The 15,519-nt window shown below is 57.0% G+C and overlaps 6 protein-coding genes across 6 annotated transcripts; 2 read left to right on the forward strand and 4 right to left on the reverse strand.

Annotated features, from left to right (window-relative positions):
- Positions 1-2,223: 2,223 nt before the first annotated feature.
- SLS55_002435 (uncharacterized protein) lies at positions 2,224-4,438 on the reverse strand (the record flags this gene model as incomplete). Its single annotated transcript, XM_066773917.1, has 3 exons — positions 2,224-2,500; positions 2,559-4,124; positions 4,182-4,438. The coding sequence occupies 3 exons, from the start codon at positions 4,436-4,438 to the stop codon at positions 2,224-2,226; spliced, it is 2,100 nt and encodes a 699-aa protein (XP_066636484.1).
- A 2,315-nt stretch (positions 4,439-6,753) lies between these two features.
- SLS55_002436 (uncharacterized protein) lies at positions 6,754-7,976 on the reverse strand (the record flags this gene model as incomplete). The annotated part of the gene is made up of 3 exons (XM_066773918.1): positions 6,754-7,219; positions 7,451-7,721; positions 7,862-7,976. 3 exons carry the CDS (start codon positions 7,974-7,976, stop codon positions 6,754-6,756), a joined length of 852 nt encoding a protein of 283 aa, XP_066636485.1.
- Positions 7,977-8,569: 593 nt separating this feature from the next.
- Positions 8,570-9,283, forward strand: SLS55_002437 (uncharacterized protein; the record flags this gene model as incomplete). Its single annotated transcript, XM_066773919.1, has 1 exon — positions 8,570-9,283. One exon carries the CDS (start codon positions 8,570-8,572, stop codon positions 9,281-9,283), a length of 714 nt encoding a protein of 237 aa, XP_066636486.1.
- A 267-nt stretch (positions 9,284-9,550) lies between these two features.
- Positions 9,551-10,646, reverse strand: ARD1 (N-terminal acetyltransferase A complex catalytic subunit ard1; the record flags this gene model as incomplete). Its single annotated transcript, XM_066773920.1, has 3 exons — positions 9,551-9,915; positions 10,071-10,242; positions 10,506-10,646. The coding sequence occupies 3 exons, from the start codon at positions 10,644-10,646 to the stop codon at positions 9,551-9,553; spliced, it is 678 nt and encodes a 225-aa protein (XP_066636487.1).
- A 1,711-nt stretch (positions 10,647-12,357) lies between these two features.
- Positions 12,358-12,865, reverse strand: ALTA12 (ribosomal protein P1; the record flags this gene model as incomplete). The annotated part of the gene is made up of 4 exons (XM_066773921.1): positions 12,358-12,404; positions 12,469-12,604; positions 12,664-12,741; positions 12,797-12,865. 4 exons carry the CDS (start codon positions 12,863-12,865, stop codon positions 12,358-12,360), a joined length of 330 nt encoding a protein of 109 aa, XP_066636488.1.
- Positions 12,866-13,174: 309 nt separating this feature from the next.
- SLS55_002440 (uncharacterized protein) lies at positions 13,175-15,091 on the forward strand (the record flags this gene model as incomplete). The annotated part of the gene is made up of 6 exons (XM_066773922.1): positions 13,175-13,408; positions 13,671-13,949; positions 14,104-14,327; positions 14,389-14,545; positions 14,653-14,838; positions 14,888-15,091. 6 exons carry the CDS (start codon positions 13,175-13,177, stop codon positions 15,089-15,091), a joined length of 1,284 nt encoding a protein of 427 aa, XP_066636489.1.
- Between the last annotated feature and the right edge of the window lie 428 nt (positions 15,092-15,519).

Genomic DNA, 15,519 nt, shown 5'->3' on the forward strand with positions numbered 1-15,519 from the left:
CATTCGCAAAAGGGAAGGGGCGGCTCTCACCCAGCCTTGCGCCAGCACCAGCGCTACTCGTACCTAAGGACGCTACAACATATGAAAGTACATGAGTAACTGAATACTAATCTGAATCCGATATCCAAACGCGGACGCGCACTGGGCCAGATATGAAGGCACCGTGGCAGCTAAAGCCGTTAGGTAGGCGCGCGCGGCCGGGCGCTATGCCGCAGGCGAGAGCAGTGCGCCAAAATCGCTAAATGGGTCGCCGTAGCCCGGCGGGTAGCGCGGGAGGCGGGCACGGAAGCAAGAAGCGCGCATAGGTAGCCAGTTTGCGCGTGTGGCGCGGGCGCGGCCCGTTGGCAGCCTGGTTTTAGCGACGGGCCCGGGGCGCTCATAGGCGCGCAGGTTCGAATCACTTAGGAATCACTTAGTACAAGATCGAGGCCATATGGAACTCAGAGCAAATCTCCTGTCACCCGCTGTGGCGCTTCGCGATTCTTCGCATGCGCACTGGGGAGTGACGATAACAACACTTGCATGGTACGTAATGGTACCAAGGGCGGCATCATTTCAGCTTCGCATAGGGCTTACTGGTTGAATTCTCTGTAGACTTTTCTATATGCAACAATCGCAAGTATGCCAGGTGAGCCGCAGCGCGTCTATACCAATGAACCGAACTTCGCAAAACCGGTTCCCGGTGGTGAGACGGGAAAAATTGTATTTACTCGAGTATTATTTAGAAAACAATGTATTGATTGGAGAGATACATGCTGGATTCTGATAGTGAACATATGTGCGCCTGCGGGGCAATGGCCAGCGCGTCCATGGCGCATCGTCTGTCTTTGACGCGATCCGTGCGCACGCGGTGTTGCGGTGTTGGGTTGAACGACGCGCTTGGAACTAGAATTGCGCCGCGTTCGCGCATCTCATAACTTCACGCCTTGACTCGTGCTGTCTATATATTCCTACATGAGAAGCAAGAAATGTGAGAAGGCGCTCATTTGAGACTGATGTCGCAGTCTGGAATATAGTAAATCAATACTGACAATGGGTTAGACCTGGCGCTGTGGCGGCCCCCCGGTCTCCGCCACAATCTGGCAACACTACACAATTGCTACGAGGTTATGTTTTCCAGCCTGAGCTTGAAGTGTTATGCAGACATTGCAAGCAAACTTTCCAGCAAAATCCAATCCTACATATCGAAAGAACGGATTTGAGTGCGATACGAGATACTTGCAGCTAATGAGAAAGTCCTTTTGATTCAACAAGAACCGCCGCAGCACCGTGGTTGCTCCTTAGTCTATATGTGTGTATTCAACAGAACCATGAAATGGATCGCCCATGTCTGGACACCCCATGCTCCGTCAGACATACCATATGAGATTGACTGACGAAACGTGGGGCGAGGACAACGGGGAGAAGCGAATGCAAGGAAATCAGAAAATAAAACAAGCCTGGTCGACATCCAGACGATCTTCGGCCTCAATCCGTTCGTTTGCCTCTCAAAAAGTCTTCCGCCTCTCGGGTCCGCGCCTCGGTGGCTTGGCGGCAATAGGGAAGAAGATGTGGACCGATTTTGTGCAACAATGGAAGGAAAATGTAAGAAAAAGAACAGTAGAGTTATTCCCGGGTCCATCGCTAATAGTACTATAGTTTGACTCCAAGCTGCGCCATCGTACAAGGTATTGAGCAAGCAGAGAAAAAGAGGCAAGGAAAAGCGCAAAATTCCTCCCATTATTAGACAATTAGTCGGAATAGCGGCTCACTGACTACATCTAGAAGAGAGATGAAAGGAACACGAGCACCGCAGATGGCTCCTTCGGCGGCTGTACAGATGCGTCTATATTCCCGATGATCTCTAGGCTGAAAGCCGCGTACGCAGAGGTATACAAGTCAAATGCGGATGTACAGATGGTGCGAGAGTCGTGTCATCATCATGAACAGCAACGATCAGGTTGTCAGAGGCTAATCGTGCGACGACAGCACGACTTTTGCAGGGAAAGGACATGTTAAGATCAAAGGGTGTGTTGAGGAGCTTTTCTTTTTGCAGGTAGGCCGTCCCACGAAAGAAGTCGTTATTGTTGGCTTGTTGCTGTTCGCGCTCTGCCGCGGGCCGTGCCGCGAGTATTGCTTTGGGGGCGACGTGCCATTATCGAAAAAAAGCCAAAGGAAACCTAAAACCTAGCGTGCTCTCACGTGTTCGCTAGGGAAGCCGTTGTGTACTGAAGCCGACGGGCTCTATGCACTGGGCTTCACCTGCGCAGGGCTGTTGGTGTCGCGCAGATCCCAACTTGGCTTGAGGGAAGTCATCATATCATCCTGGGTACCGACCAGGCCCCTTTCAATGCGACTGACGCGGTAGGCACCGGAGCGAACAGCGTTGAGCTGAGCTGCCGAGATGCCACTGCCACCGCTGCGGACGGAAGCGGCATCGCTGCCACTGTCAACGCCCTTGAAGCGAGGCGGTGCCATGAAGTCCAGAGAAGTAAAGGTGCCTGATTTCCGGAGAGCGTGCCTAAACAGAAAGTCAGTATTTTAACCCGAGCGTGAAGTGTATGCATGCAAGAACTTACGGGCTGGGGATGACAGCGAGCTCATCGAAAGCTGTCATAAGCGGCGTGTGCGGACGAACGCTGGGCGAGTACGGCCGATCGACACCCAACGGGCTGTCAGGACGGCGGCCGGCCTGCATGTCGCGGAAGGTGGGCGGGGGCGCGAAGTCAATCGGGTTGAAGATGTGCGCGTCGTCCTTCATAGCTGCGGGCGTGGGAAGCGACGAAAGGTTGGACGGCGGCGGCAGAGGCTTCTTGGGAGGAGCACGGAAGCTCATGGCAGAGTTACCGCGAGGCATTGAGAGCGGCGTTCCGCTGCGCGCAGAACCAGGGCTCATGGGACGTCCACCACTCATCGAACCGCCTGGGGGACCGTGGCCACGGAAGCGCGGAGGAGCACGCGGAGGCGGCGTCATGGCACGACGGGTGAGAGGCTCGGCGAAAGGCTGGCCACCGACGACAAAGTGACCCTTCTCGGGGTCGAAGATGGTACCCTCCATGTATTCTTGGCTATAGTCCTCTTGGGGCTCACCGTAACGCCCAGCGGGATCGGGCTTCGAGTCGTCAAAGTACTCCTTGTAGAAAGATCGGATCCTGTTTGCGCGTTCTTCGGGGTTTTCGGTGGGGTCTTCTGACGGCAGAGGGCGCAAGCTCATCGAAATACGGTTTGGCTTGGGAGCTTGGGTGGCAAGACCTTGCGGCGGGGTGGACGGAGTAACATCAATGGACATGCGGCTGGCGCCCTTGCCGCCCTGGCCGGGCGAGGGAGGGGTGACCTTGAAGCCATCGCCGTAATCGCTGGACTTGCTCATGATACTGTCTGTGTGAGGGTTATGGACCGAAGCAATCATGGACTCAAGCCTAAGAGGATTGGGCTTGCGCGGGGTAACCTGAGGTTCCGAGTCGTGATGTTCCGAGATTTGTGGCAGGCTGGGCTCCTGGACTGAAGTGCGCTTCGAATCGGCATTCAGCGAACGGCGCTTCTCGTTACCGTTAAGGACGTCGCGAGTGAGGTCGGGAGTGTCGGCATCAGGAGAAACGGGCGAAGCGGTAGACGGGCTGGGCAGAGGCTTGACGTGGCTAGGCTCGGGGAATTGGATCTCAGGGATGGTCCTATCCTCGGGGGACATGGGCGAAGACCGCGACATCCTCTGGGCGTTCTTGAGTAGACCCATGCGATCGGTGCCGACGCTGGACTTGCTGTAGGTGGACATGCCGTCGTTGAACTTGGAAGCGGAACGCAGCGACATGGTGTCATCCTTGACGAAGGTAACGGGGCGGTAGGGGTCGTGGTTGTCGCTGATGCGTGACATGGAGTGGAACGATTCGCGGGAGTCTTGAACACCACCAGGCATTAGGTACGGGCTGCTCTCCATATCCATCGACATGCCGCGGCCACCTTTACGGATTTCCTTCTCTGCATCCACGACGGACATTTCCGGGGCCTTGCCGCTTGCGGTCTTGGGAGGCTCGTCCAGGCCGAAATCGAGAGACTTGTGCTTGTCATTGAGGTCCTCGAGAGCCTGTTTCTTCATGTGCCTGCGGTGCAGGAACACAAGCACGAGGATGGCAATGGCGATGGGGACGCTGCAATGGGTCAGCAAGCAGCGCAAAACAGAAAGGCTGAAGAAGAGCAGGGCTCACATGGCAGCGAGAATGATGGCAGTGCTGCTGTCGGTAGGCTTCTGGCAGGTGTCCGAAGATTGGCTCGAGCTGCAATCGGAGCGAGGAGCAAGAGCAGGGCTGGCGTCTCTCTCGTGCAGTGCCTTGGGCGAGCCGTGGACCTCCTTCTCGGCCGGGATCAAGACGCCGAGGTCCAGGTGGGCGACATGGTCTGCGGCAGCCGCGGCTTTTCGCGCATGGTGGAATGCGAGGTGCGAGGCGTGGTTGTTGCGGGTCATGATGCGGCGGCGAGCGTTCTCGTCATGCGCAAATGAATACGGCTCCGCGGTGGGCTTGAGGCGGGGGTTGGGTCCGGGGAAGTTGAGGTTGATGAGGCCGGCCGGATTGATTACGGATTAACAGCGTAAGATCGTGGAAGCGGTCGTGAACTGGGACCCGACTTGGCTGTGCAGGAAAGAGTGACTGCGTACAGGGGCGCTGGTGGATTTGGCCCTTGCAAAAAGAATGACTTGGGTAAGGTGGGATAAAGAACGAGGGGGAGGAGGAGGAGGAGGAGGAGAGGAGGCCGAGGGGGCGAGAGAGCGAGTGAGGCCGCCGAGAGAGCAGTCGGAGGTGAAGAGGAGAGCGAGCGGGCGCGGGCTGCAGGTATGGCTGTTGCTCGCATCTGGCGCCGGGGGCTGGCCGGGGGCTGATTGGTGCTGCCGGCCGCGAATTAGGAGACGAGGCGCATCAAGCTCAGTGCGCGGTGCCTGGCTAGGCCGCTTTGGGAGGGCGTGCGCAGGGGATGCCATCCGCCAGATGCCATCCGCCGCCGCCAGGCCGTTGACGCGCCATTTGCGAGTCGTCGTCAGTGGGAGCGCCGACCAGGCCGTATCGCGCGCCCGGGCAGCAGCCTTCGAGAAGCCTCGCCCTCGCATCAATTCCGCGTGCGCGCGCGCATTCCTGGAGCCCAGCTCGTGCGACGCCCGCCAGCCGCCGCGGCGCTCGTCAGGGGGCCCCCGGCTTAGCACCTGGCTGGCTGCAGGCGCGGCTCTCGCAGCGGGCCGCCTGCACCCAGTGCCAGTGCCAGTGCCAGTGCCAGCAGCGCGACAGAAACACGCCCGCTGCGCCGTTGGCCTCAGGCAGCGCCCGCCGCGTCTGGCGCCCGCCGACGTCGCGTTTGCTCGTGGACCTGTTTCGACGCATGCTGGCCCGCTCCGGCACTGATGCACTAACACGTTCGAAAGCGGGCGCACGTCCGCTCGCAATTTCGCCTGGCTCCATGGATGAGTCGCCGCTCTCGACACATGCAGATGCAGATACCGCATCTTCCCTGCCGGCTCTGCGCTGGCCGCCCCGCCGCGGTCATGCACCGCGCGACCGCCTGCGCGCCCGCTGCCAAATCTGCTGTGCTGGCCGCTGACGAGAAGCCGACCCCATGCCGCCGCGATATCTTGCGCTTGCCCCCTGCTCCGCCAATCCTGCTCCGCCAATCACTCGCACACAGGCCAAGGGGGATCAGCCGTGCATGATGATCTCGCTGCCGTCTCAGGCAGATGCGCTTGGCCGAGGCCAGGCCCGCCTGCCGATATTAAACCAATTCGCTGCGCCATTTGGAGCCCCGGACGCGGGCAATTTCGCCCTGCACAGCCTGTGCCTCATGAGGTAGGCATTGTCTACATCCCGATCGCCAGCGCTCGGAATGCAGCCCACCAAGGGGACCTACTGCTCCCGTTGTGCCGGCCCGGGCGAGGCTCGCAGACGGCTTGCCAATGCTCTCCACACCTCCACGTCCGGCTCGGTGGGCTTTGCCGACAAGGGAAACGCCTAGCTGCTTCAGATGAATGGAGTGGGGAGACGTCCAATTGCGCTCATCACCCGATGGCAAGCGGTCTGTTTCGCGGAGCATGAAGCAGCGCCACAAGCCGGCTGTGGCACTCGGGTGTGGCCGAGCCTGTTCCGGTCGGCACAAACCTGTGATTAGCTGGGGCTCCGTTGTGCAACTACCCGCGGCCCCTTGCGCATCTGCAGGAACTGTATAGCATGTTGCCGGTAGAACACCCCGCCGCGGGGAACTACCTTCGGGATGGTAAACCTGCCCTCTGACATGAGAATGCTCTGTTTCCCCTGCACCAACAATCGGTCCCCTGTCATCCAGGTGGACGCCGCATTTCCCCCCCGGACGCGCTCGGTCATCACTTGATGCTCTAAATAGAAACGGGCGTCCGCGCATGGCAGAGCAGCCAGAAGATAACGGGAGACGATCGAGGAGTAGTAGCGTCGACTGCATACAATACAGTGACGCCAGCAGGCAATCCTTCCACAAGTCCGGGCCCAACAGGCGGCGCGCGCTCCTTATCCCAGCGCAGCCCATTTGGAGGCTTTGACAAGACTACCCGCAAGTGCTGTTACTATCCTGCAAACTGTAAGAGAAAACGAGCAATGTTCTCTACCCATGCTAAGTGACTATCCTAATCTGTCAGGCCCGAGCCCGAGCCCTCTCGAACCTGCCTCGAAAACATGTATGATCACCTGAACGCCGATAAAGCCCCTATTCATTGCTTCAACGCCCTCCAGGGCGCATGAATCCCTACCACTGCTTTTGATGTGGCATTTACTGTGGTTGCGCCGCATTGTCGCCGTTCGCTTTCGACGACGATCCGTTCTCGCTGATCTTCAATCCCTCCATTCCTCTTCCGGTGAAAGGACACACTCCAGCCGGGGCACCGCCCTGAGCAGCGGCCTGGGTGCTGCCAGAGGTTGTCGACTCGGCGTCGCTCTCATCGGATGTGCCGATGATCTTCTTGCCGTGCAAGTAGCCCTCGCGCTCGACAATAACCTCCTCGATCTCCTCGGCGAACTCGTCGCCATCACGGACGTACCACTTGGCAAACAAATCGTTCTGGATCCAGATGACCTTGCCCAGCGCCTTTACGAGCGCGATCTTGCGGTTCATGTGAAGTCGCGGATGCGACAGAATGGCCTCGGTAAGGACGTCTTGGATGAAGGAGAGCAGTGCGGCGATATGCATGTACTCGACGTGCAGAGGGTGCTGGCGGCCACGCCCAACGTGCATCATGCTATGCGGATAGTCAGCACATTTTGTCCAGGTCTGGATGCGTTGGACATGGGAAGAGTGCGGACGGGCCACGGGAGGCGCTCCTCTCGGGCCCCTAGGCCACCCAGTCCGTTGCGCTGCTTGAAACAGCCGAACCAAGACGGTAGCCCATCTCCCAACGCCTCAGGCTCGTAATGTCCACCAAGGGACACAATAAACAAGGAACCAACGGGAGAGGGATGCAAAGACGTACCCAACCTTGTCCAAATACTCCCAAAACTCCATTTTGCTGGGGTCGGAGCACAGTCTAACCAGGTAGGCCCGCAGGAACATCTTGCGGTGCAGGATCTGCGGGCTGTTTTCATCGGGAGCGGCGTCCATGGGGCCCTCAAAGCTGGTGCTGCGGGTCTCGAAAGCGCGGGCAGTGATGTCATATTGCAATAGCTTTTTGTAGACGATGTTGACTATGGCCGGGATCAGGGCCTTGATGTACTTGTGGCCTGTCTGGAGGGCCTCGATATCGCCTTTTGCTCCCAATCGGGATCGCGGGTCAGTCACAAGCACTTTCAGCAAATAGGACGCTTCCGTTTGGGCGGCCGGGAGGAGACGGTACGAAGAAGAGCTCAAAACACTCGGGGCGGCGGTCTCGCGAGAAGGTACGTACTGGAGCTGAAGTCGAGGAAAGTGTGGAGGTACTGTATCCGAGCTTCCAGGTTGGTGTAGAGCTCTTTGCGATCAACGTGCTGGACGGGGCGCTGGTACATGTTGGGCGGAGCCATGGCGGAGGCTGCGGACAGACGGGTTGGTAGAAGGAAAGAGGGGGCAGAGCGGGCAGAGCGGGCGCGGGTTTAGTATGCGCAGGCGCAGGTATGCTGATTCAGAGCCAAATAGGCAGGGCGGCTGGTTTCAGGTTGCGGGTGCAGCACACTGGGCTTGGGCAAGGCAATAGGAGCTGAGGATGCTTCTTCCGGCCCCGTGGCTGCGGCGACGCGCATGGCTATATAGCGCCCCAAGGAGCAGCTCAGGTGAGCGACGGCAAATGCGAGGCACGAGGCGCGCTGGCGATGGCTGGTCGCGTCGTGGTGGTCTGATGTGCAGTGCTGACTTTTGCTGCTCCTTCGTTGGCTCCGGTCCGGCTCTGCCCGCGCAAGGCCGCAAGGCCGTCTGGAACCCAACTACCCGCCCTCCCACCAGCTGCCAGCCTGCCTCTGCTCGCTACCGGCGCGTGTCCCGGCGCGTGCTGCAGGATCTGTTCCCTTCCCCGCGCGCATCTTGCAGAGCCCGGCGTGCGTCAAGGGGCAGCATCTGCAGAAACGCGGCTTTTCCCGCGTCAAACCCTGCGTTGCCCACTCCCACTCCCAACACTCTCCTCATGGCGAAGAAGAACAAGCAACACCCGCCCTCCAGTCCCGCTGCCTTGGTCTCCAACAAACGTCGCCGCCTTGCTTCCATCAACAATGCCTCGCCCTCTGCGCCCGCCGCGCCCTCGGCGCCCACCGCTTCACCGAGCGGCTCGTTAGCTGGTCCGGCCGCCCTCGCTACTCCGACCGTGCACATCGTGGCAGGCTCGAAAATCCAGGCAAAGGTCCGCGCCGTCATGTCTGCGCTAGACGCTACGACTGCCACCGAGTCAAAGCCACCTTCCGCTGCTGACGCCCATTCTGCGCGACATGATGTGCCGCCGGTCGACGCGAGTAAAGACCTCGACGGTATCGTGTTGGTCGAGGCGCATGCCGCGGGCGCCAGCAAGCTTATCACCGTAGTCGAGATTGCCAAGCGCATGCTGGAGAGTGCGGACAGGCGATGGTGGGCGTACACGGGCGTAAAGGGCACAATGGAAGAATTCAAAAGCCGCGGAAGTGCTCGTTCGAGCAGACGACAGAGCGTACAAGACCACCACCCAAACGGACTGCTCGATGCATCTACTGGGGAAGATGATGAAGAGGAGGCCTTCGAGCCCCCGAGCCATGGGCAAATCGAATCCGAAAAGAAGGTTAGGAGCGTTTCCGGTTTGCTTGTGTACCTGGCCATCAAACCATTGCCCTCACTTAGGGCTATATACGGGGAGCAGTGCTCCAAGGTCTGAAAAAGGGCTGGTTTTAGACCATGATCAGGGTTCACGGTAGAGTGCGCCCCCAATGCATGGCAGGTCTAGCTGGATAGGAAAGTGGCGCCTGGTTCTCAGTTTCAATATAACCAATTAAGCTTTTCTAGACTGGTAAGTCCGTTAAGAAAGCAACGTAGCATTTGGGAAGGATGGAATGGAAAACATATATACCCGCAGCATCACGGTGGCTCGAACATGGAGTCTTGAGGGCAACCCCACGCAATGGAGTTTGGATTTTGACCGCTCCTAAGCTGCTTGAGTGCTCTCATTCCGTTCCACCAAGTCGCCAACACCCAAGCCCCGTCCAACCTTGACCTTCCTCTTCTTTTCGCCCTTGCCATCAGCGCCCTCCTCATCCTTGCTGCCCATGGTGCCGACCGGCTCGCCCTCATCCTCCGCATCACTGATGCTCTCATCGATCATGGCCTGGCGGATGTTGGAGAGATCCATGCGCATGCTGTATGCATCCTCACCGTCCGCGTAATACTTGGCTTCGACCTTTTCGACCTCAAACCCCAACGTGTCGCGGTACAGGCGCAATGCGGCGTTGTTGGAAACACGCACGTGCAGCGAGACGTAGTGAGCGCCAAAAGTCTCGGCCATGGCGCGCTCTTTGTTGGGGGGAAAAAATCAGTGGATTCTCGAACAATTTCTCTCACAGATCACAAGGGGGCAGGTGAAGTGTATGGCGTAGCGTGCCAACCATGACTTGGGCGAGAGAACGGACAATTGTCGCTATGACAGACGGAGGGGAAGCAACACTTACGGCTCTGCCTCATCAGCTTCTCGGCCAGACCCAGACGGCGGTGGGTACGCATGACACTCAAACTAGTGATGTGACCATGTTGGATCCCATCGGCAGGGTCTTCCTCCATCTTTGCGAGCACATAACCCACAATCTTGGGAGGATCATAAGGGGTCTTGGGCGGACGTGAGACCTGGCCGATTATGTCAGCATCCAGTCAGTACAGCTGGCAGTTAAGCCAGCACAGGACATGCAAATGAGAGAGTCGGCAGGGGGATCACAACGATCAATGCAAAAGATAAGCTCGAGGTACGCTCTATGCGACCATGTATCCTGACAAGCTTGGTGTAGCATGCCGCCCAACAAGCCAAATGTGGCCTTGCGGTGGAAAAGGAGATGACGAGAAACAAGGCAGCGAGAGAAAAAGACGACAGTTTCCAAGAGATGGCGACTTACATCGACAGCGACATAAGACAGCTGCGGCCAAGAGAGAGCATGGTAGAGATAGTACTTGCAAAAGTAGTTTTCGGGGAGATTGGTGATGTTGGCGGTTTGGACATGCGGGATGTCGGACGGCCTCAGTACGCGGACGTCCATCTTGACCTCTCTTGCGCCGTGGAGCTCAGACGCAGCGACTCTCAAAGCTTGGGGTAGGTCAAAGTTGCACGGGGCGGTGAAGTAGGTGACGGGGTGCTGTTGGGAGGTGAAGATGTGGTTTGCAGAGGAACGTGACGTCGGGGCATTGACGTGAAGCGCTGCTTCTCTCGCTTAGCGTCAGGAACCAATCATAGCCGGGCCTCAGGCGCACTGCCTTCCGAAAACACTTCTTTCTGGCAGTGTTTGTGACTTCAACTACGAGGTCCCCCACCACAAGAGTATATTATCGCAGGGGTGGCCTCACAATCAAATTCCTGTTACTCCACAGACACATCTACCCTTTTCGCGTGCTTCCTTACGCAAGTAGTGGATGGCTATGCTCGAACATATATATAGTTTGATATTCAGCAAGAGCATCATACGTACTGAGCCCACTGCGGGCTACAGCAGGTATTACCTGTAAGAAATATTGCAGTCTACGTATGTGGGTTGTTGCAGTCCGTGGAACAACGCCGGCAGAGTCAAGAAGTTTAACTGTGAGGAACCCTACTCATCCACCAACAGAGTTGACTGGTTAGGAGTCATCTAGACATTGTTCAGATGCTCATGTTGCTCACCAGGAGTAAATGCCATGATTTAAGGTATCCGCCTGCCCAGCGCGACCTGCATTCTTGCTCCCATTGATGTCACGTCCTCAATAAGCGCGCGAGGCTGGGGGTGAGGAGATTGCTAGAGCGAACCGACATCCCGGCGTGTCTTGCCTTGCTTCGGATTGCACGTGTGGAACACTTCCTCAGACGTCGTGATAATGATCATGAACTCTTTAGAGTGCGCAAATCAGATCGCAGACACATCTGATTGGACACTGCCGATCTCTCAAGGTAAAATCTCCCAATCACGTTGTAGGCTAGTTTGATATCGTGGTTGCGGACTAAAAGAGGGCAGGACAGCAGGACCGACGGCAGATGTAGAAGTCAGAGTGATGCTCCCGCGTGACGAGACACTTATCAGACTTCAAAATTCGAAATGGCGAGCGTTTCAGTAAAAATCACAGGACATGAATCGTGGTTCCTGGAAGCGGAATCGCAGGTATGTCCAAGGTAAAGTCGGTTGCAGTATCCCGAACTACCGACAGTCAAGCCTATAATTAATGTTTTTTGATACTTTCCAGGATGGATTGCTGACGAGCACAATTTGTTGTTCCCAAGCAGGCTGTGTCCACGCCGAAGTCGTGAGACCTTGCAGCAAAAACATTGCTTGCATTATTGCTGGTCAAGCAGGTCTTGCTCGGTGCTTTGCGGGGTAGATCATTCGGGCTCCATATTAATGAGATCGGCGGTAGCTTGACTTGCGCATCACTACGCTTGCAGCAGTGGGTGTGCGCACGGCCACACACACATGGCCGGAGTTGTAGCAGAGCAAGAGACAGACATCTATTGCCTAGCTTTGACGATGCTAGCCGTCATCAGTGTTCATGTTCCCATTCCCGTACCACGACATTTTCTCCCGCCGAATACCCGGATCCAAACCCTTGCTCCGATGTAAAAACCCCGCTGTAAGCCACAGCCGAACCGATTCACGAGGGGATCGCAGTGGTCGAAGTTGTTGTGCCGGGATGTGGTATTTTGATTTTCGAGGCTCCAGCTAAACCTGCATCGACAAACGCCAGCCCTGGCTACATGCAAAACCCGCAGACGAAAGGAGAAGGCGCTTAGTCGAAAAGACCGAAGCCCATGTCCTCGTCGGACTCCTCCTTCTCTGTTCGAAACTGTCAGCGCGCGCCCTGCGCAAAGTCGCGACATGGCAAAGGTGGACAACGTACCCTCCTCCTTGGCCTCCTCCTTGGCCTCCTCGGCCTCACCGCCAGCAGCGGCGGCACCGCCGGCAGGCGCGGCGGCGGCGGGGCCACCGGAGCCAACGTTCAGAAGAAGCTCCTTGACGTCCTTGCCCTCGAGCGCCTATCTTCATGTCAGAACTACCGTCGCATCCAGAATCCAGGCCCTTGCGCGCAGCGTACCTTGGCGAACAGCGACGTCCAGATGGGCTCGACATCGGCGATCTTGGCGGCGGAGATCAGAGTCTGGAGCTTGTCGGCCTGCAATACGGTTAGCAGTGGTCGGGCGGCCGGGCGGCGGCGAGCGGCGACTGACGGTGATCTCAATGCCGTCATCCGCGAGGATGAGAGCGGCGTAGGAAGAGGCAAGCTCGGCGTTCGACATTGTTGTAGATGGGGTTGTTGGCGAGGAGAATGTCGCGGGTCTGGTGTTGTCGTCGCTGTCGAGGTGGGACACGATCTTTTTGGGCGGAGTGTTGGCCAGCATGTGTGTCCGGGCCGGTGCACGGCGAAAGTGTTGTTCCAGCTAGCGAGGGCTTGGCGCGCGCCCCGCATCAGTATGCTGCACCGCGGCGATCCAGGCGTCTGTTACGTCAACCGGTCCTTCCCACATAACTCGACCCGCCGCCAACCGTCGTGCTTGCTCTCCGTCTTCGCACCGCACGCTGCACCCCTCGCCTAGGCCCGCGCCATCATGACCGACTCTCCCGCGGTGCGTGCCCCGCTGGATCCCCAGGAACAGCCCATCCTGGACCAGCTGTTGAGCATCCGCACCCAGCTCGAGCTGCTGCGTGCCGACAAGTCCACCTACGTCAAATCCGAGGATGTGATCCGTCTGTACGGCAACATTATCGAGCAGGTCGAGCGCGTTAACCAACTCCGCACCCATAAACGCCTCGAACAGAATAGAGGTCTGTCACCGATCCTTGTTTGCGCTCCACGTTGCTCGGCGCCTGCCCCGCCGCCGGCTTTAGTTTCCATTTTCCACAAGCCGCGCACTGCAGTTCCTGACTAACTTGAGCGGCAGTGGACACGGTGCTGGATGACTGTTTCCAACTGATATCCCTAGCATATATGGCTATTGGAAAGAACCATGAAGCCCCGGCCACTTATTCTGCTGTCTCGACCATGAAGGTAGCTCTCGAGGTCTTTGCCGTTCCCATATACTACAGAATGCTTACCCAACCCAGCGCCTTCTTGACCACCTTTACGAAGCTGCGTTCTTTTCTCCAAAGGATCTTGATTCAATCGAGCACCGGTTGCACGAGTACCGAGCCTCCGTGGAAAGGGGCAAGGAGACGTACAGCCCACATCTCATCACCCTCCTCGAAGCACGCATGGATGTTTGCCAGGAGCTCCTTGGAAAGCTGCAGCATACACTGGAGAAGCTTAGCTCTGAACTAAGACCAACCTACGAGAAGCTAGTATCACTGTTACGATCTCTTTCGGCATGCAACACAAGGTCCAAGGTAAGGTTCTTTGAAGATGACGTTCGGTGTGATGCCATGTCCGACCTTCCCGCGTCCGATACACTTGCCCAGAAACCGTCTAAATTCTACATGCACATACTTTACCGAGTCTACGGAACGCTCTCTTCCGATTTTTGGCTGACCATTCCATCAGTACCCTGCTTCTGAAGTCAAGCAGCTCCACGAGCAGTTGGAACGAATTGCGGAAGAGGTCCAGGGTGGCAATCAGCTTGACGTCCGCGACTCTGAGCAGGAACGATATGCACAAGTCATCGAACACATGCAGATTCGCCCAATGGACGCAGCACCAGAGGGCGACGAACTGGTGAAGGATCTCTTTGCTAGGTGCACGCTCTGGCACGATATCATAGAGCAAAGGTCCGTTCTGCACATCGTTAGTTTTCATGGGCTCAAGAGACTCACATATGCGTGAGTCTAGGCAAGGCAAGATCGACGACAAGTTCGCAGACGTGTACAAGAAGCTCTTGACCATTCGGACCCAGCTGGAAAAACTACAGCTCACCCAAGCATGGTCTTTGCGAGAAACAGACCTCTACAGCTTCCAGCGTCAACTGGATAGGATTGACGAGAGTCGGGTGGACGGTAACTTCCTGGACGCACTGGGTCGGCCCGCCGACCTTCATACCCAAAGGGCTAGTAACTCCAACCTATCGTTTGACACGTGGCTTACCATTATCATCAGACACTTCTGTATCTCCTTCGGAAGAGCTATGCGTTGATCTACACACTGATTATTTCCTCGGAACCTGTGTCGGAGGCTCTCCTGCCAATCTACAACCAGCTCAACACGTTGAAGAAATGTCTCGAGGAAGTTAGGAGATCCGGCGGCGTATCCTCCCCTCGTGACCTATACCCGTATAGCATGAAGGTACGTTTGCATAAGCATCACGTTGGTCACGTCATAACAAACCGAACAGTTGAATTCCATCGACAATATGCGGCAGGACGGAAAGTTCATGATTGGGGACGACATTCCGGACGGCCAGGGGGCGGTGAATCACCTGCTTGCAGAATGCTTCGAGCTTGCGTATGAGCTTAGGACTGCGGCAGAGGAGGAGTCGGAGGATGAGAGTGAGACGGTGCAGCAAAGTACGGAGCCGCCGAGGGTCGAGGCGCAATGATTGTGGACGTCGTGTGATTACCGAGGAGTCTGGGAGCATGGCGTCTGGGAACCTCAAGGAAGAATACTCAGATGGCATGTCTTTAATACGATGAATGATGGGATCAGGGATAGCTTTGTTCTAGTTTGCGTATTTAACGGAGAAGCGGCCAGTGTTGTGGCTCTATGTATCGAGGTGAATTCTGTCCAACAGATCGGAACCATCTTCTTCGTCGACTGTAGGCGGGGCGTCTGCATCCTTGAAGGTTAAGCGGTCTCCGTATGATATGCCTACGCATCGTTAGCTGTACACGAAGCTACAGGCCCTTCTGATTGCACATACACAGTTCTTCGCCGGCTTTCACGTCGCGAAGGGTTTGATAAATCACTAATGAATGCTCCAAGTCGCGCACCCAGCCTACATTCTGGTCTCGAGCGTGATTGAACATG

Source organism: Diplodia seriata (genome assembly GCF_021436955.1).
Source record: "Diplodia seriata strain FDS-637 chromosome Unknown scaffold_2, whole genome shotgun sequence".
Classification (NCBI taxonomy): Eukaryota; Fungi; Ascomycota; class Dothideomycetes; order Botryosphaeriales; family Botryosphaeriaceae; genus Diplodia; species Diplodia seriata.